General features: G+C 38.3%; 1 protein-coding gene across 1 annotated transcript in view; it reads right to left on the minus strand.

The window, feature by feature from the left end:
• Positions 1–22,998, minus strand: part of LOC150098179 (sodium channel protein para-like) — a 1,334,265-nt gene that overhangs the window by 966,909 nt on the left and 344,358 nt on the right. Inside the window, 2 exon segments of the mRNA XM_090406598.1 lie at positions 10,877–10,891; positions 18,215–18,241. Coding sequence (XP_090262724.1) covers positions 10,877–10,891; positions 18,215–18,241 — 42 coding nt within the window.

Raw genomic sequence — 22,998 nt, forward strand, 5'->3', positions numbered from 1 at the left:
AAAGGGAGATCATGTTTTAGTAATCTACTTACTTATTATAATAAAGTGACTGCTTCCTTGGACAGAGGAGAAGGATACACAGTAATATACTTGGATTTTGCAAAGGGTTTTGATAGAGTAACTCATGATAAGTTAACAGTCAATCTAGAGCAGATGGGGTTGGATATTAGAGTAGTGCATTGGATTGGAGACTGGCTATCTGATAGGTATCAATAAGTTGTGTATGGGAGAGCAATATCAAGGAAAGGGAAAGTCACTAGTGGAGTACCTCAGGGGTCTGTTTTAGGGCCATTACTGTTTAACTTATATTTTAATGATATTGGTGAAGATTTGGATGGAGATATTCAGCAGATAATGCAAAGTTGGGACAAGGCATGAAGAGTAGTGAAGATGTAGTGGCCTTACAAGAAGACTTGAATAAATTGAGTGATTAGGCATGGAAATGGGGATGTGAGTTCAATGTTGCAAAATGTAAGGTTTTAAAATTGGAAAACAAAGATGGGATGCAAAAATTATGCTTGGTGAGGATATATTGTTGGAGGTGGAGGAAATAAGAGATCTTGAGGTGATAGTGGATAAGGATCTAAAATTTAGGGAACACATAGCCAAAATTGTGAAGACAACACAAAGGCTTCTGGGAATGATGCGGAGGGCACTTGCATGTAGAAGTAGGGAGATTCTTGTTCCATTGTATAAGGCTTTGATTAGGCTACATGGATTATTGTGCCCAGATTTGATCACCTGGCTTTCAGAAGGATGAAGATATGTTGGAAAGGGTCCAAAGGCGACTGACTAAGGTAGTTTCTGACCTCTGGAATGTTGAGTATGAGTAAAGAATGAAAAGATGTAATTTGCAGAGTCTGGTGGACAGGAGGAAGAAGGGAGATATGATAGAGACCTACAAGTTGGTCAGGGGTTGTTATAGGATCAATGTTGGAGTAATCCTACAGAAAATAGTGGGAGATCAGGGGAGAACCAGAGGTCATCCCTGGAAACTGTATAAAGGTGTGAGTAGGGGAGTGGGAGGCAGGTTTTTTTCGTGCAGAGTTGTAAATGATTCGAATGCCTTGCCTGAGAGTGTGTGGTGTCTGCAAGGAGTTTGAGTGTGTTTAAGACACGGTATGATGAGCTGTGTGTGAGAAAGGGACCTCCCAGATGAGTCTTTGACTCCATGAGGTCTTGGGGGTAATAATAATAACAATAGAAATAATAATAATGCAGATGTTAGGTTCCATGGAAATGTCACATAGAAATTGCGTTATGCGAGACTCAGATTACATAGAAAAAGTAGGGTTAGATTCCAAAATCGTTTTTTTTAATTATATAAACAATGACATACCTAACAAAAATATATTTTTATTTAATTCTTGTAATTCATGTAAGTTAAGAAAACATATAAATTATAAAACAAATATTTAAGTTAAAATGATATTACATCCCATATTGTTTCTTAGCTGAATAAGAAACTCAAAGAGTTTCATGCCAAATATAGAAATTATGTAAAGTTTGGCAATTCCAAGCATAAACAAATACCTGGAAACTGCAGCAGCTGACCCTTTAGGTAGTGCAAGCTGAGGGAACTCATATCAAAGGTGGAGCAAGCTCCAATCACTATTCTTGATATTTACCTATAATGTGAACTTAGCTCCTAGGAGCTGTATTATTGTTCTACATTATGAGAGAAGGTCACTACCCAGACCAGTTTCAACCTTTATTGAGGTCTAATCAGTGAGTAGGCAGACCTAGTTAATAATACCATGTTTGTAGTGAACAGAACTTACATCCCTTTTATGAGAATTGCCAAGAGGTGTCGTAATAAATTACTAATTATATGAAGAGCCAAAGGCTTCAATTTGGCGACATAACTTATTTAAGTTAAAGGGATATTACATCCCATGTTGGTGCAGTATCCAGGTATTTGCTTATGCTTGGAATCACCGAACTTTATATAGTTTCTATATTCGGCATGAAACTCTTTGAGTTTCTTATTTGGCTAAGAAACAATATGGGATGTAATATCCCTTTAACTTAAATAAGTTATGTTGCCGAATTGAAGCCTTTGGCTCTTCATATAATTAGTAATTTATTAGGACACCTCTTGGCAATTCTCATAGAAGGGATGTAAGTTATGGTCGCTACAAACTTGGTATTATTAACTAGGTCTACCTACTCACTGGTGAGAGATGGATGCTAGATATATGAGAAGCTCTGCTTGGGATAGGTTTTAGCCTGTCTCTGAGTAGGGCCACCGCTGAGATTATGGCTGTGGCTGGTGGTGGGGTGAGCCTGCTACTGGGTAGAGCCAACGCTGAGAAGTTCTTCTTGGTGACGGAGTGAGTCTGTCACTGAGTTGGACGGTCTTTCAGCCGCTATTTGAGTTGTCTAGGGATCGCCCTAATTTTTAGAGATGTCTTTACTTAAATACACCTCAATAAAGGTTGAAACCGGTCTGGGTAGTGACCTTCTCTTGTAATGTAGAACAATAATACAGCTCCTAGGAGCTCAGCTCACATTATGGGTAAATATCAAGAGCAGTGATTGGAACTTGCTCCACCTTTGATATGAGTTGCGTTCGCTTGCACTACCTAAAGGGTCAGTTGCTGCAGGTATCTAGGTATTTGCATACGCTTGGAATCGGCGAACTTTATATAGTTTCTATATTCGGCATGAAACTCTTTGAGTTTCTTATTCGGCTAAGAAACAATATGGGATGTAATATCCCTTTAACTTAAATAAGTTATGTCGCCGAATTGAAGCCTTTGGCTCTTCATATAATTAGTAATGAAACAAATATATAGTATAAACTTATAAAATTACAAATTGTATGTAAACTTCATTGCACATAATAAAGTGTTGGACATCATTTGTATAATTCTCATTGCATACTTCGGCTGGTTTGGTTATCAATAAATCAGTAATAAGACCTTGCTTGCCACTATGCTGCAATTTTTTTTATTAAGTTCATAATATGGAGCTAAACAAATATCCAATTGTCTCGTGAATTTTCTGGAGCCCTCCGTTGAGGGATGATTATCCACAAAATAGCTTCCTAACTTTCTTGCCAAGTTCAATCCTTCTGCTAATTTCTTTAACTGAATCCTTTAATGGATTCATTAGAATCTTCGACAGAACTTTCCCCTCCATTTGGTTCGATGTCATCTATTAATTATACCAGTTTCTCCTAATTTAAATTCATTCTCTCATCAGTTAATTCATTAATTTCGTTTTCAACCATATCGCAAAAGCCCTTTAACCATTCAATTTTAGAAATTGAATGAAATAAAGTGCTCAGCTTGAGATTAATGCACTTATGATTTTTAATGCGTTTTCTTGGCAGAAAACGAAGACAGTTTTCAACAATAATTAACACTTTATACGGTCAACAATTGACCTACATGCGTGCTAAAGGGTATTCCCCTAAAATTCGTTACTTATAACTACATGCGCGATATGGGCAGACGCAAATTTAACGAAGAAGTTTGATTTTTAAGTCACGTGGTGAAAAATATATGAAAAGATGAAGGATTACTGTAATATGTAGACCGCGTTATAGCGAAACCGCGTTGTATAAGTGCCGCGTTATACGAGAGTTACCTGTATATTAAAGTTTGAACTTCCTATTATAACACATCCTCTTATCATTATCATTATTATTATTATTATTATTATTATTATTATAAATCAAGTGTGAAGACTCATCCATGGAGGTTAACACTAACCTTTCTTCATGCAGTTCCTGACATAGCTCTCATGAAACTCATTCATTGATTACCACCTTTATCAATCCATTCCACTCATTCATGACTCACTGGATAAAAAATTCCAGTTCTAACTCCTACTAACCACACTTTTATGCAATCTCCAGAGTGACTCCTTTTTCTCTCTATCTACATGTTATGCATTGAAAATTTCCTCAGCATCAACCCTTTACTAACTTATACTTCTGTTATGTCAAAGTACATTTTTATCCAGCATTTTCAACTCATTTCAACTTATTAGCTAAAATATACAACACGCTCACCTTCAGTATATCCTCATAGTAAGCTTTCCATAGACAACATGTCACCATCTTAGACACTTGTCTCTGAATCTCTCTACCAAATATTATCAACCCAAGAAATCCACATTAACAGCTCCATGCACAGTAGTACAGATACAGCCATTTCAAAATAAGATAACAACCTCCCTATTTCTACTTCTTAATGTGTTCTTTAACATCGAAATAATTCTTTGAGCTATTTTCTCCACTTTTCAATATGCCCTCTGCCTATCAATTATCACTATCTACATCCTTAACTTCATCAGTTTCCTGCAGTTCAGTTCCATCATTGTAATGCACAGCAGATAATCTTTTCATCCCAGCATGCATAATCTTACACTCTGCTACTCTAAATTGGCAAATGCCAATTTAGAGTAAATTGCCAATAATGCAAGTATTTTGAAATCACCATGCAGGGTCTCTACATCATCATCTTGATCAACAGTTCCTTATCCCAGTTTGCATTATTATCATACAACTGGATATTCTCCTTCCAATTATTCCTTATATCATTAATGTACAAATCACTACCACATTCTCCTGAATACCTCACTGCATTTTAATTTTCTGATATATGTCCCCAGCCTCCCTCTTATGCATACTACTAGTTATTATTATTATTATTGTTCTGGGCAACTCCAAGGAGTCGACAGACTCATCGAGGGAGGCCCTAACATCATGTCAAGAACAACTATTCGACATTCACACAGTATCTATCATACCTTGCCTTGAACTCATTCACGGTCGTAGCACCCACAACAGACTCTGGAAGCTTATTCCACTCATTCACTACTCTCCAAGTAAAAAACCAGCTCTAACACCCTTGTCAACCACGCTCTTGCCCAGCTTCCATTCATGGCCTCTAGTCCTCCCACCACCAGTCATATTTTCAAAAATATCTTGAGAGAAACCCTTCAGTAATTTGAATGTCTCCATCATATCACCCCCTCCTTCGCCTGTCGACCAATTTCTGCAACCCACAAATCTTCAACCTATTCTCATAAGGTTCATTCCACAGACCTGCTATCATCTTGGTCACTCGTCTCTGGATCCTCTCCACTTCCTCCCCATCACGAAGAAACCCTGGTGCCCATAACTGGGCACAGTAGTCCAGATGGGGTCTTATCAAGGCTCGATACAGAGGAACAACAACTTGTTTGTCTCTGCATGTTAAAGTATTTTTCAGAAGCCAAGTGATTTGGTGAGCTGTGTGTCCCCTAAACTTCAATTCCCTATCCACCAACACTCCCAAATCCCTGGGCTCATCAATCTCCTGGAGTACGGTTCCACCAATGCGATATACTGCTGCTATTCTTTTCACCCCAAAGTGCATAATCTTACACTTTGGCACATTAAATTGACATCCATTTTTTCCTAACCCAGTCCTCCAAACTATCCAAATCATCCAGTAAAATTTTGACATCCTGTGCACTCATAATTGCTCTACCCAACTTTGCATCATCAGCAAACAAGTGAACACTTCCTCTCAAATCCTTTCCTATATCATTGATGAACAAATTGAAAAGCAGTGGTCCAAGAACAGAGTCCTGTGGCACTCCACTAGTCACAAGACGTTTTTTAGACTCCACTCCTGAATAAACCACTCTCTGGTATCTCTCCTTCAACCACCCTCCTATCCATCTCACCAACCCTATATCTATCCCCATCTGCTCCAGTTTACTGATTAGGGTTCTATGTGGTATCCTATCAAAAGCCTTGGCTAGGTCCAGTAGTATTACTGTAAACCCATTACCCCTATCCAGTTCAGCCGTCACTGTGTTATAAAACGTGAGCAAGTTACTGAGGCATGATCTACCCTTCACAAAATCATGTTGTGCCCCATACAATATCCCATTTTCATCTATCCAATCCTGTATTCTTTTCTTGACTAATTTCTCTAAGACCTTGACAATGATTCCTGATATGCTAATCGGTCGGTAATTTACAACAGCAGTCTTGAAACCACCTTTATGCAGTGGAACTATTTTCCCCTCTTTCCACCTCCTCGGGACTAACCCAGACCCAAAACTCAAATTAAACAAAATGGTCAAGGGTACTGACAATTCTTTAGCTGCTTCTCGTACAACACGAGCTGGTATACCATCCAATCCTACAGATGTATTGACATTGAGGTTATGCAATAGACTACTCACCTCCACTTCATTCACCACAATTCCTGTATAATCTACTGGTACATTCGTTTCTGCAATGTAACCACCTGGATGATATATTGTTGCAAAGTGCTCACTCAGTAACTCAACTATATCAACTGATTCAGTTACCTCCCTACCATCGATATTCTTTAAAATCATTCTGCCATGTACATTTTTCCTTTTACTTGCTACATATCTAAAAAACTGTTTAGGATTCTCTTTAGCCTGCATCATGGCCAATGTTCTTTCGTAATCCTTTTTTGCTTTTCTTACCACACTCATTACCCTTCTGGCCTGCGCTTTATACTGTTCGTGTGCCTGCCGGTCACCTTTCTCCTTAAATTCTCTCCATAGTTGTTTCTTTTTTTACAGCTCAAGCTTAATGGTGTTATTCATCCATTTAACCCATAGTTGATTTATTATTCGGACTCTAGGTATACAGTCAGCCATTGCTTCATGCAAACACTTCTTAACTACCTCCCATGCACTATCGACTTCTAATCCTTGCAGTTGTACATGCCATGGCACTGAACCAATCAAACTCCTAAGCTTGTCATACTTTCGAGCCCGATAATTCCACATGTACCCTGTCTTAATTGAAAATTCTACACCTTTAGCCACCTCCCAAGTCAAGACCCTATGATCACTCTCACCGATTGGTGGCAATGTGGTTATATTTGTTACAGCCAAATCCTCAGATGTAATTACTAGGTCAAGCACTCTCTGACCCCTAGTATTTTCCATTACATGCTGTCGCAGATAGTTATTCCTCAATAACCGAATAAAATCGAATTCCTTCCTCCCATGTGTCTTCTCCTTACTCCAATCAATGCGACCATAGTTGAAATCTCCCATAATAATCACCCTCCTTCCACTCATTTCTTCTATTTGCTTGTGCATACTGTCACCACCTTTTCCATCACCTGGTCTACAGCAGCAGCACCCAATTGTATATTTAGTTCTTCTAGCCACAATCTCACACCAAATGGCCTCAAACGTGCTCTTTTCTCTATCCTGCAATTCAACTTCTATTCTCCTTGGCTGTAGCTCATCAGCTATCATCAACAATACTCCTCCCCCCATTTTATTCTCCCTGTCATTCCTGAACACACTATACCCATCACATTCAATCCCACTAGCTATATCATCTACAGTCATCCATGTTTCACTAATACCAATAACCTGTGGTCTGGAAGTGCCAACCATGGCCAAAAACTCTTCCTTCTTGTTCCTAATACTCCTAGCATTAGTGTACATGAATTTAAGACCCCCATTAGCCCCAACCCTACCTTGATGTCTTATATTAACTATCCTACTCTGATTTGTTGTCCTTATTTGCTCGGGCATATTATATTCATTCTTACATTCAACTGCCTCCGTAAGGACTGTATATCTACTCCCCCCCCCTTAATAAATCTAGTTTCCCTGAATTTGCACATCCACCACATTCAGCAACACTTTCTCAAGTCTTCTTACACCGTAACCATTCAAATGCAAGCCATCCATCTTATATAGATCCTTTCGCCCATCGAACTCACTCCACACGTCCACAAATTCCACACCACTCGTCATACGTAACCCACGCATAAAGTCGTTCACAATTATGGCCCTCCTTTTAAACATTTCACTGTCATACCGTGGCAAAAGACTAATCATTCTAACTCTCTCACTCTTTTCTTTTGCTTCCTCAAACAATTCATTCAGGTCTTCTATCATTTCCATTTTGTCTCCTTTCAAATCATTCGTACCTGCCACAACAATCATTTCTTTCACCCTTTCCTTTTGCTCTCTAATAGACTCAGTTACATCCTTTATGGTCGCACCAGGTTGGTACGATTTTGTCAAATCCTCTACTATCACACCTCGTACTAACGAGTCTCCATACAGCACTCTATCCTTCATTTTGTTCATGTTCACACTCATATGTCTATTTTTCCTGTCATACTTTTTATTATTGGCTGGTTCATGAAGTCGACTTTTGCTCTTACGCTCTAGCTGCTGTTTTGCTCTTTGTATCGCACCATTCAACAACGCGATCTCACTCATTGCGTCTATCTCATCTTTTTTATTCTCACTAAAACCATTAATACTATCATTCACACTTTCTACATTCACACTCTCACAATTCTCTGGTACAACCTCGCCGCTTCTTGTCATATCCCTATTTTCTTCATTCTGAAGTTTGACAAAAATATCACACTCACGATCAGAAATACTCTTCAATTTCTCATTCTCCCTACATTTTCTACACACATTCACTCCTTTATTATCATCTAACCACACTCCACAAAGCATACATTTCGCAGCTAGTACACTGAATCATCTCTTTTATACTACCGTTCTTTGATAAAGATGGCGAACCATCATTACTGGTTGCCAGTTTCCTTCGTACTGGAGCCATACTTACTTGCAACGTATTTTATCAAATTATAAATTATAACACACCAAAAACACACAAAAAGACGCAAGGCAAACAAAACTATGCAATATTAAATAAATTTATCAACGATAACTGAAAATAATACTTATCTTATCCGGAGCTTTCACCAACACTACACACTATGAATCCCTTATATATACATTCCCATTTATTCCAGTTGGCCTGAAAGTGAAATTCCTTTGCAGTATCCTCTCAAATTTCATTGAAAAGTTTGGCATTGCGATAGCCATTTTCTTTATCCAACTGAATTGTCACTATTGTAAAAGGTGAGTTAACAGCAAAGTTAGAGCCTATCCTTCACACATCAGTGCTACCCCCCCCCCATGGAATATCATATTCTTGACCACTCATTCCTGAATTCTGCATTCAACTAACTTTTTCAGCACCTTGGTCATCACTCCAAAGATACTAACTGGTCTGTGATTTGCTTCTTCTCTCCTGATGCCTCCTTTGTTTAACAGAGATATCTATCTGCTGTTTTCTTTCACTTCCTTGGGGAGACCTTTCCACAGCTTTCATCAATGTGTTTCATCACTAACATTCATCACTTCACTTTTCTGCTTTTGGTGTGAATACACTTCTGGCATTTACTTATGCAGCTCTTTCTACATTCTCTTTCTTGCCACTCTCACTTTCTATTTACCCTTGGTAATGACTATATTTTGTGGGGGGGGGGTGCGTGCGTGTGTGTGTGTGTGCGCGCATGTGTGCATGCACACAGACACAACATAGTCCAAACACCAAACAAAATTCTGAGCAAACACAGTCAATGACACACTTGAAAAAACAAGCAAAATTACCACTAATGATATCCAGGACAGTGTATGAATTATTTTCTAAAAATCACTTATCTGTATCCAGCAGTTTGCCATGATGACTTCATAAAAAATACGAAGGTGAAGATATGAAAATTAAATTAATAAATATATAACTTGTAAAATTAATAAACAAGTAAGATTAAACAATGAAGCATGCTGTAACTACAGTAATTCTAATTACAGCTGAAAAACATTTGCAAAACATATTTTAGAATATTAACATGAATGTGGTCCTCTTTCAGCTACAGTTATAATTAGTTATAACATGTTTTAGTAAGTTACATGATGCATGTTTATTAAATTTTCATATTAATATGAAAATTTAATAATTTTGTAATTAATATGAAATTATGTGTTTGTTGCATAAGCAAACATTAATCATCATAGCAGAATCTAGATAACACTGCTTAATGCATTGTTGTTATATTCAATTAACTTTAAAAATTCAGTTCAATTCAATTCAATTATTAATTGTTATTACTATTATTTTGTTAAGTGTGTTAGTAAATTATTTTTTTGTAATGATTTTATTTAGGATACACCAGAGGGAGATGGTTATATGGTTCCCAAGCATAAACATCAAGATAATCCATTTGCTACAGATATTTCAGCTCAGCGACAAACTATGGTAGATATGAAAGGTAACCTTCTTAATTTGTTAAGCTTTTATGGGTTCATAATGAAAGTATTATCTTTATGGCTATTTAGCCTATTTTTGTTTAGGAATGCCCCTTTTTCATAATGTCATGGGCTTCTTTACTTAATTTTTAGGGCATTACTGATGTTTTAAAGACAGATATAAGAAGAATATATAGGGAAGAATAATTCGGACATACCTTTGTAGGATGTTGCTGGTTGTCTTCTTATTCAGTGGTATCCGGCATATGGCGATATACATTTATCCGCTGTTAAAGTGTGACTGAAAGGAAGGGAGGGGATGGAAATGTGGGGATAGAGAGAATTATCAGTGAGGCAAGAGGTGTGTGAATTTTAAACTCGGGTTTTTTAAGGGTGGGCAGAGAATTCTTTGGAAGGGAGGTGAAAGATAGAAATTTTGGGGAAGGAGGTGATGGGACAAGATCAGGGGTGGGAGTAACAGGGTGTGAGCCATTTCGACAGTGCGTCATCTTCGGAGCTCGTGGGGCGAGTTCTATATTTCATTTATATTCATTGCAATTTATTTCATTCTTAATGTAATTTTCTAATTAAATGGATCACTGTTAATTTATTTAGAATATATGAAATCTACCAGAAATAAGAATGATATCAAAAAGGGATGAAATAATTAGAAATTCATTTTTAATATTTTGATATGATCAGTTGCTACAGAAGCCAATGCTTTATATGAGTGCCATTGATCCAGATTTTTACATTCCCACTGTCGAAGATGATACCAATCAGAATCAGTAATGGAGATGTTGACAACCTTCCATATGTAGTTCTGATTAGAGGTGTGTTAAAAAAGATCATACTCTTCATTGATACTCCTTACCATTCTATAAGAATGATCAGGGATATAGCTATAGAGTCTAGCAAGAATTAAATCCAGGCATTTCTCTCTAATTCCTGAGTAGCAAAATCCTCTTTCATTTCAGCTAGCCTGCAGATGTCTTGATTTTGACTTTACAGTTCAGCATTAGTGTTTAGTGTTTATGTGTTTTAGCCACAGTTTGTTTCAGGCTTGTTTTCTTCACAAGTAAAAGAGTTATATACTTGCATCCAAGTGTAAGTCCTCAAAGTAAGTGCTGTTCAGCCAGAGGGTTCATTACTGATTAAAACAAGAGCTGTTGTCCTAAGTGTGTATTTGCATCTCCACCCCATATTGACCAGATGAATTATATTGCTGTGTCTCTATGTTATAGCTACTTTTTTTTTACATGTTTCCTATAAGGAATTTATTAAGTGTGATGCCAGAGATCTTGAATAACTATTATTATACGTGAACAGGTTATGACAGAAGAAAGTTTGAAGGTTCTAGTTAGCAGTGTAATTAGTTGTTAAAATTAAAATGTGAAGTTTCTATAGTTATTATTCCTGGGAAGATTCCCATGTTACTCCTCTAAGAAAATATTATTTTTATGGCTATTTAGCCTATTTTTCTTTAGGCTAATATCACCCTCTGATGGGATAAGATCACCCCTGTTCTTATCCCGTCATATCCTTCCCCTTCCCCCCAAAAAATCTCTATTTTCAACTCCCTCCCAAAGTATTCCCTACCCACCTTTAATAATATTAAAAAACATGAGTTTTTCAAAAAGTTCACAGTACCCCTTGCCTCACCAATAATTCTCCCACATCTCTCTACCCCCACCCCCCTCTTTCAATCATACTTCCTTCTTTTTAACAAAGCAGGGTGCCGCTGAATAAGAAGACATCTAGCAACATCCTAAAATGTCCGAATTATTCCTCCTATATATTCTTCATATATCTGTCTATATAAAACATTGGTAATGCCCTAAAATTTGAGTAAAAAGCTAATGACATTATTAAAGGGCACTCCTAAAGAAAAATAGGCTAAATAGCCATAAAAATAATGTATAATTAGATCAAAGATACCATTGTGCACATTGATTCTCCAGTTTTGTTATGCCATATGCAAAAATCTTTGAGATAGTTTTCAGGATGTCAAATATGCACATGTTGAAGAGAGGAGCAAGCAGAGAAAGGTCATTGTTAAACCATTAAATGGCTTTGAGAATTTTCTGTAACAATCTGGACCATCTATTAATAGGCTTGTTGTTCAGAAGGCTGTCAGGTCTAATCCTCACAGTTTTAAGGAATTTTAGCCTGAGTTTAGGCTATTGGATGCAGCCATAAGATGGGTAAATGCAGAAATGACCTTGAAAGGCTTAACTTCCAAATACGTTTTAAATGCAAGCAGTCAGTGCCAATTCAATTTAAATCATCATTTTTTTGGGGTCAGAATTTGACTTGTTCATTTGGCATTATGCCACCAATATCTAATGAAATTTTGGTTGATTAGGAGCCTCTCCAAAAGTTTTAATTGTACACTACAAAGAGATATAGGTTAGTAGCAAGAGACAAATATCTAAAGATATTGCTATATTTTACTAATATCTACAGCTATTTTTTTTTCTTCATTTTCAAATTTAGGCTATAGTTTTTTTTTAAGGAATTCGAGACAAACATTCCATTTCTGTAGCCATTTTATTTATTGAGGAATAAATTGCCTATTTCAGTTCCTGAATTGCAGATGATTAAACCAGGAGAGGGAGGAATATGTAAGGAATCCACTTTTCTTTATTTTGTTTGTCACTCCTCTTGTAAACTGCATATTTCTTTGGGCTTCGAATAAAGACTGAATGTATTTGTGATCTACGTCTACTTTGTGTTCTACTACTGCTTATGATAAGTGACGACTTATGTCCTCTAAGAGTGGAGACTTTGGAAGGCAGTGAGACAAATGATTTTGAGAGCATATGGTGTGAGATAGAGGTGGGCAAGACAGGATATTTAGGGGGGTGTTGCTACAGACACAGGAGCACAGAGGATGGGGACCAGGAGATATTTAGGCAGTTAAATTTGGCAAGTGCAAGAAGAATGATTGTTATGGGAGATTTTAACTACAGTAGTATAAATTGGAGAGAGGAAGATGCATGTAGCAATAGGAGAATGGAATTTCTAGAATTCTTGAGGGACAAATGTCTTAGGCAACATGTAACAGAGGGAACAAGAGATTCAAGAGTTTTGGATTTGGTTATAGCATCAGAAGAGTCGATAATAACTGAGATGACATCTCTCCCACCAGTTGGAGAGAGTGACCATATGGTTTCGACTTGGAAAATGAATACACATGCAGGAGTATCAAAGAGATGGGAACGTATGTGGAATTATAAAGCAGGTGAGTAAAGTGGATGACAAACAATATTAAACAGGAATTGAATGCGAAAAAGAGCTATTGAAGAGATATAAGGAGACAGGCGAAGAGAAGACACATGAAGAATATAAGACACAGGCCAGAAGAGTGACTAGTGTGGTATGGAAAGCGAAACTGGAATATGAGAGGAGATTGGCCCTAAGATCCAAAAGCAATCCTAGGGAATTTTTTAGCTATGTGGCCAGTAGGAGGAGAAATGACTGTGGAAGAATGATATTGTGGGATAAAAATGGGAATAGAGTGACTGATGCAGAGGACATAGTGGAATTGTTCAATGAACACTTTATTAGAGTATTTCATCCTAGAGGAATCAGTTTTAATGCTAGAGGGATGGGGCAGATTCGAGGTTTAGAGGTACAGGAGGAGAATGTGTTTCAGATACTGAGTACTCTGGATGTCAGTTACTGACATCCAGAGTACTTAAGCTTTGGGACTGAATGGTATTTCACCACGAATTTTGAGAGAATTTGCAGACGAACTGACAGTGCCTTTAACCTGGTTTTTCAATGAAAGTCTGGCTTTGGCAAATGTGCCCAGGGAATGGAAGGAAGGTAAGATAGTGCCATTGCATAAGGGTGGTAACAGACTGGAAGTGTCTAATTATAGGCCAGTTTGTGTGTCATCAGTAATTAGTAAGATCTTGGAGAAAGTAGTGAGGGACCGTATACAGCATTGGACAGATGAGGGTAATGTTATCTGTGAGAGTCAACATGGATTTGTGAAGGGGCACTCTTGTTTTAGCAATATGCTAGCCTTTTATAATAAAGTTACAAGAACATTAGATGAGGGAAAGGCATATACTGCAATTTTCTTAGACTTAGCGAAGGCATTTGACAGGGTGCCACATGATAAGCTGATATTTAAGTTGCAGCACATGGGTCTGGATGTCAGATTGCTCAACTGGATTCAGGATTGGCTGTCTGATAGGTATCAGAGACTTGTGTATAGTGGAGCAGTGTCAAGGAGGCAGAGGGTTACAAGTGGGGTCCCACAGGGCTCAGTACTAGGACCTATATTGTTTAACCTTTATATCAATGACATTGTCAGTGGATTGCAAGGGGATATTCAGTTGTTTGCAGATGATGTGAAGCTGGGAAGAATTATTAGTAATAGTGCAGATGTGGTAGCCCTGCAAGAGGATTTGAATAAGCTACATAGATGGGAAAATGAATGGGGGTTTCCGTTTAATGCAGCAAAATGTAAGGTCTTGAGGTTTGGGAAACATCGATGGGATGCTGCATACTCTATGGGAGGAGTTATACTGGAGGAAGTAAGGGAGACAAGAGATTTGGGGTTGATGATTGATAGAAATCTGAAGTTTAGGGGACATATTGCAAAGGTGGTGAAGGTAACACAGAGGATTGCTGCAATTATGAGAGTGACACTGACCTGCAGTGATAAGAGGGTTATCATTCCGTTGTATAAGTCTCTGATCAGACCACACTTAGACTATTGTTCTCAGATTTGGTTCCTAGTATTTGAAGGGGATAAATTAACTGTGGAAAGGGTACAGAGACGGATGACAAAGATGGTTTCAGGACTGTACAATTTTGGTTATGAGGATCAGCTGAGGGAATGTGGACTGCAGAGTTTGGTGGATAGAAGAAGGAGAGGTGATATGATTGAGACTTTTAAACTGTTGAGACTTGGTTACAGGGTTGACACTGGGGAGTTCTTTCGCTTGGTTGAACAGCTGGAGGGAGTAATGACAAGAGGCCATCCCTGGAAGTTATGAGAGGAAACTGTGAGCAAGAAGGTGAGGAGTGGTGTCTTTGCATGGAGGGTGGTTGAACCGTGTGAACCGCGAGAACGGTCAACGAGTTTTAAGGAGTGGTATGATAGACTTTGTGTTTCTTATGGGGGGACCTGCCCTCGATGAGTCTTGACAGACTTTATGTTCTTAGGAAGGACCTCCAACGATGAGTCTTTTGACTCCATGGAGACCTGAATAATAATAATAATAAGTTAATATTTCCTAGGAGATATAGGACAAGAGCCAAAATGGTGCAACGTGGACAAAGTCATTCTACTGAAGAGTGCATGATCATTATTTTGACTGTTTCAGTCCATTTTTAAGTATCATTTACAGAATGTGTAACCAACTAGATATGTTTTATCCATCTGTCCTCAGCTCTAGTTGAAAAATATATTACAGAAAGTTGGTATTTGGAATCTATACAGAACATTTTTGACCAGCCAGAATATTTGTAGTAATTGCACAATTTGCAGGTATGCGAAGAAATTTCAAAATTACACCAAGCAATTCAAGAAGGATAAAATTGAATATCATATTATTATTATTATTATTATTATTATTATATAACTCCTCCAGGGAGTCCAAAGACTCATTGAGGGAGGGCACTTACTCTACAACTCACCGTCTCCACCAACCGCAACTATCTTCATCATCTACACCAATGCCATCTACCAGCGACCACTACCACTAGTATTTTCACAGACAATCACAAACATCCATTCTCACGGCAGGATTCAAACCTGCAGCCGTTTGGCTGGAGAGTGGTTATGCTAACCACTCAGCCAACCAGGCTAGTAAATATTGAAAACGAAAACTGTGTAAGAAAATTTGAAAAAGAATCATAGTTGAGCAACTTTCAGAGGTGAAATGTAGACTTGAATATTATTATTATTATTACCCAAGACCTCATGGAGTCAGAGACTCATCTAGGAGGTCCCTTTTATCATACAGCTCATCATACCATGCTTTAAACACATTCAAATTCTCTGCAGACATCACACTCTCAGGCAAGGCATTCCAATCATTCACAACTCTGCATGAAAAAAAACTGCTTCTCACTCACCTACTCACATCCTCTTTATATAGTTTCCAGGAATGACCTCTGGTTCTCCCTTGATCTCCTACTATTTTCTATAGAATCACTCCAGCATTGATCCTATAATAACCCTTTACTAACTTGTAGGTCTCAATCATATCTCCCCTCATCCACCTGTCCACCAGATTCTGCAAGTTGCATCTTCTCGATCTTTCCTCATGCTCAACATTCCAGAGGATAGAAACTACCTTAGTCAGTCACCTCTGGACCCTTTCCGACATCTCTTTGTCCTTCTGAAAACTGGGCACAATAGTACTTATGTGGCCTAATCAAAGCCTTATACAATGAAACAAGAATCTCCCTATTTCTACAAGTCAATGTCCTCTGCATCATTTCGAGAAGCCTTTGTGTTGTTTCACAATTTTGTCGATGTGTCCAAAAAATTTCAGATCCTTATCCACTATCACCCCCAGATCTCTTATTTCCTCCACCTCTGACAATATATCCTCACCGAGCATAATTTCTGCATCCCATTTTTGTTTTCCAAATTTTAAAATCTTACATTTTGCAACATTGAACTCGCATCTCCATTCCAATGCCCAATCACTGAATTTATTCCAGTCTTCTTATAAGGCCACAGCATCTTCTCTACTCTTCATGGTTCGTCCCAACTTTGAATCATCTGCAAACAGCTGAAGATCTCCATCCAAATCTTCACCGATATCATTAATATACAAGTTAAACAACCATATACCTAAAACAGACCTCTGAGGCACACCACTAGTAACTTTCCTTTGTCTAGATATTGCTCTCCTATATCTCAACTTGTTGATACTTATCAGATAGATAGTCTCCAATCCAATGCACTAATCTAATATCCAAGCCCACCCACTCTAGTTTGACTATTAACTTATAAGTTAATCTATCAAAAGCATTTGCAAAATCTCAGTATATTACTGTTTATCCTTCTCTTAGTTATTTCCTCTTCTCTTATGCTGCCTCCATAATGCCCCTTTTCTCTGTATCGCATGTTTAATCTCTTTATTCATCCATTTCACACCTACCCTATTTAAACTTCTCACCCTTGGAACACATTTTGACATTCCATCTACTACATTGTTTTTGAAAATCCCCCAAGCTGCATTGATCTCTTTTTCAGCTGACTCCTCATTCCATGATACACTTGCAAGCTGTCTCCTGAGCTCTTCATAATCATCCCACTTGTAGTTCCACATATACCCTTTTCTCACAGAGGTCCTCACACTGCTGGCAACCACCCGGGTAATCAGCAGTGTGAGGGAATGTGAGAATTGAAGGTCTTGCATTTGGTCATCGCATCAGAGGATGTAATTATAAATGAGATGCGATGACCAAATGCAAGACCTTCAATTCTCACATTCCCTGTTTTACATACTACTTGAGATAGCTATCCCTCAAAATCTCAGTTGGAGCTAAAACTCCTTTTCTTTACATCCAGTTGCTATCTCACCATCCCAGTTTATATTGCCATAATTAAAATTATTATTATTATTATTATTATTATTATTACAGGCAACTCCAGGGAGTCATTAGACGCAACGAGGGAGGCCCCAAATCATATTCATCACAACTATTCAACATTCATACAGTATCTATCATACCTCGCCTTAAACTCATTCACTGTCACAGCATCCACCACAGACTCAGGGAGGGCATTCCACTCATTCACTACTCTAAAAGTAAAGAACCCAGCTCTGACACCTTTACTAACCATACTTTTGCCCAGTTTCCATGGATGTCCCCCTAGTCCTCCCACAACCAGCCCTGTTCTCAAAAATATCTTCTGAATTAATTTTATAGAAACCCTTCAGTAATTTGAATGTCTCAATCATATCTCCCCTCCTCCGCCTATCAACCAATTTTTGCAACCCACAAATCCTCAACCTGTTCTCCTAAGGTTCATTCCACAGACCTGCTATCATCTTGGTCACTCGCCTCTGGATCCTCTCCACCTCTTCCTCCCCATCAAGGAGAAACCTAGGTGACCAAATCTGGGCACAGTAATCGAGATTGGGTCGTATCAAGGAACTATAACCTGCTTGTCTCTGTTTGTCAATGTATTCTTCAGCAACCAAGTGATTTGATGAGCTAATTTGGCCACTTTTGCAATGTGACCCCTAAACTTCAACTCCTTATCCACCAACACTACTAAATCTCATGTCTCATCAATTTCCTGGAGTACAGTTCCCACCAACGTAGTAATCTGCTGCTAATCTTTTCACTCCAAAACGTATAACCTTACATTTTGCCACATTAAATTGACATCCATTCTCCTTAGCCCAGACCTCTAATCTATCCAAATCCTCTTGCAAAATTTTGACATCATCTCCATTCACTATTGCCCTACCCAACTTTCCATCATCTGCAAACAAATGAACTGTTCCTCTCAGATCCTTTCCTATATCATTAATGAACAAATTAAACAGCAGTGGTCCAAGAACAGATCCTCGTGGCACGCCACTAGTCACAGGCCATCTTGTGGACTCTACTCCTGAATAAAAAAGTAAGATATTTCGAGGCTAGGTGTCGCACTGATATGATCGTCGGCTTTTGAGAGCTCCTGAAAAGATTAGTAGTATTTTGTGTTATAATTGGCAATTTTACTAAAAGTTTATGTAGTATTGTTTGCGTTTGTTTCTTGGTGTATCTGTGCATTTTTTGTGTGTTTTCTGTGTTATTTTAATTATTATTTTTAAGATAAGATAGCGTACATATGGCACCGATAAAAAAAAAATGGCGGCCAGGTCGCCATGTTTGTTTAAGAGTTTTGATGTAAACGAATTTATGCAATGTGCTGTCTGTGAGATGTATGCTTTGCGAAGAGCGGTGGGAGTCTGGTTAAATGGGGATAGTGGAGTTAATATGTGCAGAAAGTGTAAGGAGAATGAGGATCTCAAGCGTGTTTCGGATGGTGAGAGTGATATCATTAACGATAGTCAGAATGTAGAAAATGGCGGTGTGATAGAGAATTGCGTGGTAGTGCGAGATAGGTGTGAGAGTGTCGTTGAAAGTGTAAATGAGGGTAGAAATACAGAACGAATGGATGATTTGATTGATAATGAAAATGGTGAGATAAATGCGAGTAGTGAAATCGCACGTTTGAACGGAGCGATACATAAAGCAAAAAAGCAACTGGAGCATATGGAAAAATGTGTACTGAACGTACTGACTAATAAACGGCGAACGTCTGTGACAACAAATAATAGAATGTTCGTAAACGTCAGTAAAATGAAGGAACGCGTGCTGTATGGGAATTCGCTATTAAGAGGTGTTATAGTTGAGTGTTTGACGAAATGGTACTAGCTGGGTGCGAACATACAGGATGTCAGCGAATCTATTTGAGTGCAAAAACAGAGGGTGAAAGAGATGATAATCGTGGCAGGAACAAATGATTTGAAAGAAGACAAAATGGAAATGATAGAGGATGTGAGAGAATTACTTGAGGTAGCAAAAGAGAAGGGTGAGAGAGTTAGGTTGGTGAGAATTTCACGTGGTATGACTGAATTGTTTAGTTGGAGGGCCATAATTGTCAATGACTTTATGTGTGGGTTATGCATGGACAGTGGTGTGGAATTTGTGGATGTGTGGAGTGAGTTCGATGGGCAAAATGATTTATAGAAGATGGATGGGTTACATTTGAATGGAGTTGGTGTACGGAGACTTGAAATAGTGTTGATGAATAATTTGGAAGTGGATATACAGACTCAGGGAAACTAGATTTATTAAAGGGGAGGAGTAGATATGCAGAATTTAGGGAGGCAGTTGAGTGTATGAATGAGTATAATATGCCCTATCGAGTACAAAGGACAACAAATCAGAATGGGATAGTTAGCATAAGGCATCAAAGTAGGGGTGGGACTAATGGGCTTCTGCAATTCATGTACACTAATGCCAGGAGTATTAGGAATAAGAAGGAAGAGTTTTTGGCCTTGGTTGACACTTCCAGGCCACAGGTTGTTGGTATTAGTGAAACATGGCTGACAGAAGATGATAAAGCTAGTAAGATTGAATGCGACGGGTATAGTGTGTTCAGGAGTGAGAGGTTGAATAAAAGGTGCGGAGGAGTGTTATTGATGATAGCCGATGAGTTGCAGCCAAGGAGTATAGAAGTTGAACTGCAGGATAGAGAAAAGAGCACATTTGAGGCTGTTCGGTGTGAGATAGAATCTAGCAGAACAAAATATACATTTGGGTGCTGCTATAGACCAGGTGATGGAATAGATGGTGTGGATAGTATGCATAGGCAAATTGAAGAAATGAGTGGAAGGAGGGTAATTATTATGGGTGATTTCAATTATGGTAACATTGACTGGAAAGAGGAGAGGGCACATGGGAGGAAGGAATTGGATTTTATGCAGTTATTAAGGGACAGCTATCTGCGGTAGCATGTAGTGGAAAATACCACGGGGCAGAGAGTGCTTGACCTAGTAATTGCAACTGAGAATGTGGCTGTAACGAACATGACCATGTTGCCACCAATTGGTGAGAGTGAACATAAGGTCATGACTTGGGAGGTAGCTAAAGGAGTGGAATTTACAATTAAGACAGGGTACATGTGGAATTACCGGGCTGGTAAGTATTATTGACGTATATTAATGTTTACGAACATTCTATTATTTGTCGTTACAGGCTTTCGCCGTTTATTAGTCGGTACGTTCAGCACACATTTTTCGTATGCACCAGTTGCCTTTTTGCTCTGTGTATCGTTCCATTGAAACATGCGATTTCACTACTCGCATTTATCTCACCATTTTCATTCACCAATCAAATTATCCATTCGTTCTGTATTTCTACCCTCATTTACACTTTCAACAACGCTCTCACACCTATCTGGCACTACCACGCAATTCTCTATCACACCGCCATTTTCTACATTCTGACTATCGTTAATGATATCACTCTCACCATCCGAAACACGCTTGAGATCCTCATTCTCCTTAAACTTTCTTCACATATTAACTCCACTATCACCATTTAACCAGACTCCCACCGCTCTTCGCAAAGCATACATCTCACAGACAGCACATTGCATAAATTCGTTTACATCAAAACTCTTAAACAAACATGGTGACCTGGCTGCCATTTTTTTTTATCGGTGCCATATGTACGATATGTTATCTTAAAAATAATAAATAAAATAACACAGAAAACACACGAAAATTGCACAGATACATACACCAAGAAACAAAAGCAAACAATACTGCGTAAAATTCTAGTAAAATTGTGTATTATAACACAAAATACTACTAATCTTTTCAGGAGATCGCAAAAAGCCGACGATCATATCAGTGCGACACCTAGCCTCGAATCAAAATGACCCATAATGATAACCGTTTTCTTATTTACTTGGCTAATTTGATAATATGTTTCATAGTCACTACCATCCAGACAAGTATTTCATTCTATTCACCTCTATCTCACACCATAGTGCCTCAAAACCACTTGCACTATTTCCCTCTTGAATCTCTACTGTGTATGGACATAACTCTTTCTCTATCATTCACTCCCCCCCTCCCTTTTTACTCTTTCTATCCTCGCGAAACACATCATACTCTTCCATCTCTATTCCTATCAGAATGTCTTCCTCGTCTTACCATGTCTCATTTATTCCAATAATTTTTGGGTGAACAGACTTAATTAATGCAACCATTTCATCTGCCTTGTTTCTTACACTTCTCACATTTGTATACAAAGACAACAGCTCATTCCTGGATGTACAGCTAGTTCCACAGATACCACTCATTCGATGTGATCTCTCCAAACTCGACTGGAGCCCTTTCCCTTTCTGCTTATTCATTTTAGAACCCTCTTCAATTCCAGGTGATTCCTCTTGATCCCAGGTCATCCCATTCCTTTCCTGTGTACACATGCTCTAACATCCTCTTGGAGCATGCTCTCATGCTCTGTGCCGTTGTCCACCTTGAGCCTCCCCTGTTTCCCTGTTCATCTTGCACACCCATTCTCTCATTTTCCATACTCATGCCAGTCACTTCCTCATTCATAACCACCTCTTCAATCTCTTTTGTCATACTCTCCTGCTCTTCCACATCACTTCCCACTTAATCTGATTCATTCTCTGTACTCACTTCTCTACCTTCCAGCAGCAGTCTCTCCAGGTGACTCACACCATAACCACTCAAATTCAGTCTATCCCTCCAATGCACTTCCCCTTCTTCCTTCAAACTCATTCCACACATTAACAAACTGTATTCCTCCTCTTCTCACACATTTCAGCCAACATATCAATAATAATCTTTGCTCTCTGCCTCATCTCACCACAGTCATGCCTAGGCAACACACTTACTACTCTTCCTAAAAAATAAATTAAAAAAAATAAAATAAAAATGTTTGAAAACAACAACCAAACCTTCAAGATTCACTGGTAGACCTTGAAGAAAATATTTATTTATTCAGCCAGAGAGGCATGTAGCAGGTTGTCTGCAAGGATAGAAAAATCAACTTCATGGTGGACTCAGCATGTTAAAGAAAAAGAAGAAAGCATATAATAATAAATTTAGTTTAATCCTTTATCCAAGTGTGAGCAAACAAAGTTTGCACCTGAAAATATCTTCAGGACTGAATATGGTGTTGTACTACCTTACCAGGGTAAGGTAGGTATTGTACTGCCTTACTGGGGTAAGGGAGTACAACACCAGGCAACTCGTAGCAAAGGTGGAGCAAGCTAACAACACTCCTATCCCAGTATCTCCCATAATGCAAAACACATCTCCTTGCGTAACTGGTAATTAATTTACGGAATTAACAACACATATAGAGTATATTGATTAAAGATAACTTTAATGAATCACTTCTATATTT

The sequence above is a fragment of the Typopeltis vanoorti genome, chromosome 16 (assembly GCF_054136105.1).
Source record: "Typopeltis vanoorti isolate ZY-2024b chromosome 16, IOZ_Tvanoo_1.0, whole genome shotgun sequence".
NCBI lineage: Eukaryota > Metazoa > Arthropoda > Arachnida > Uropygi > Thelyphonidae > Typopeltis > Typopeltis vanoorti.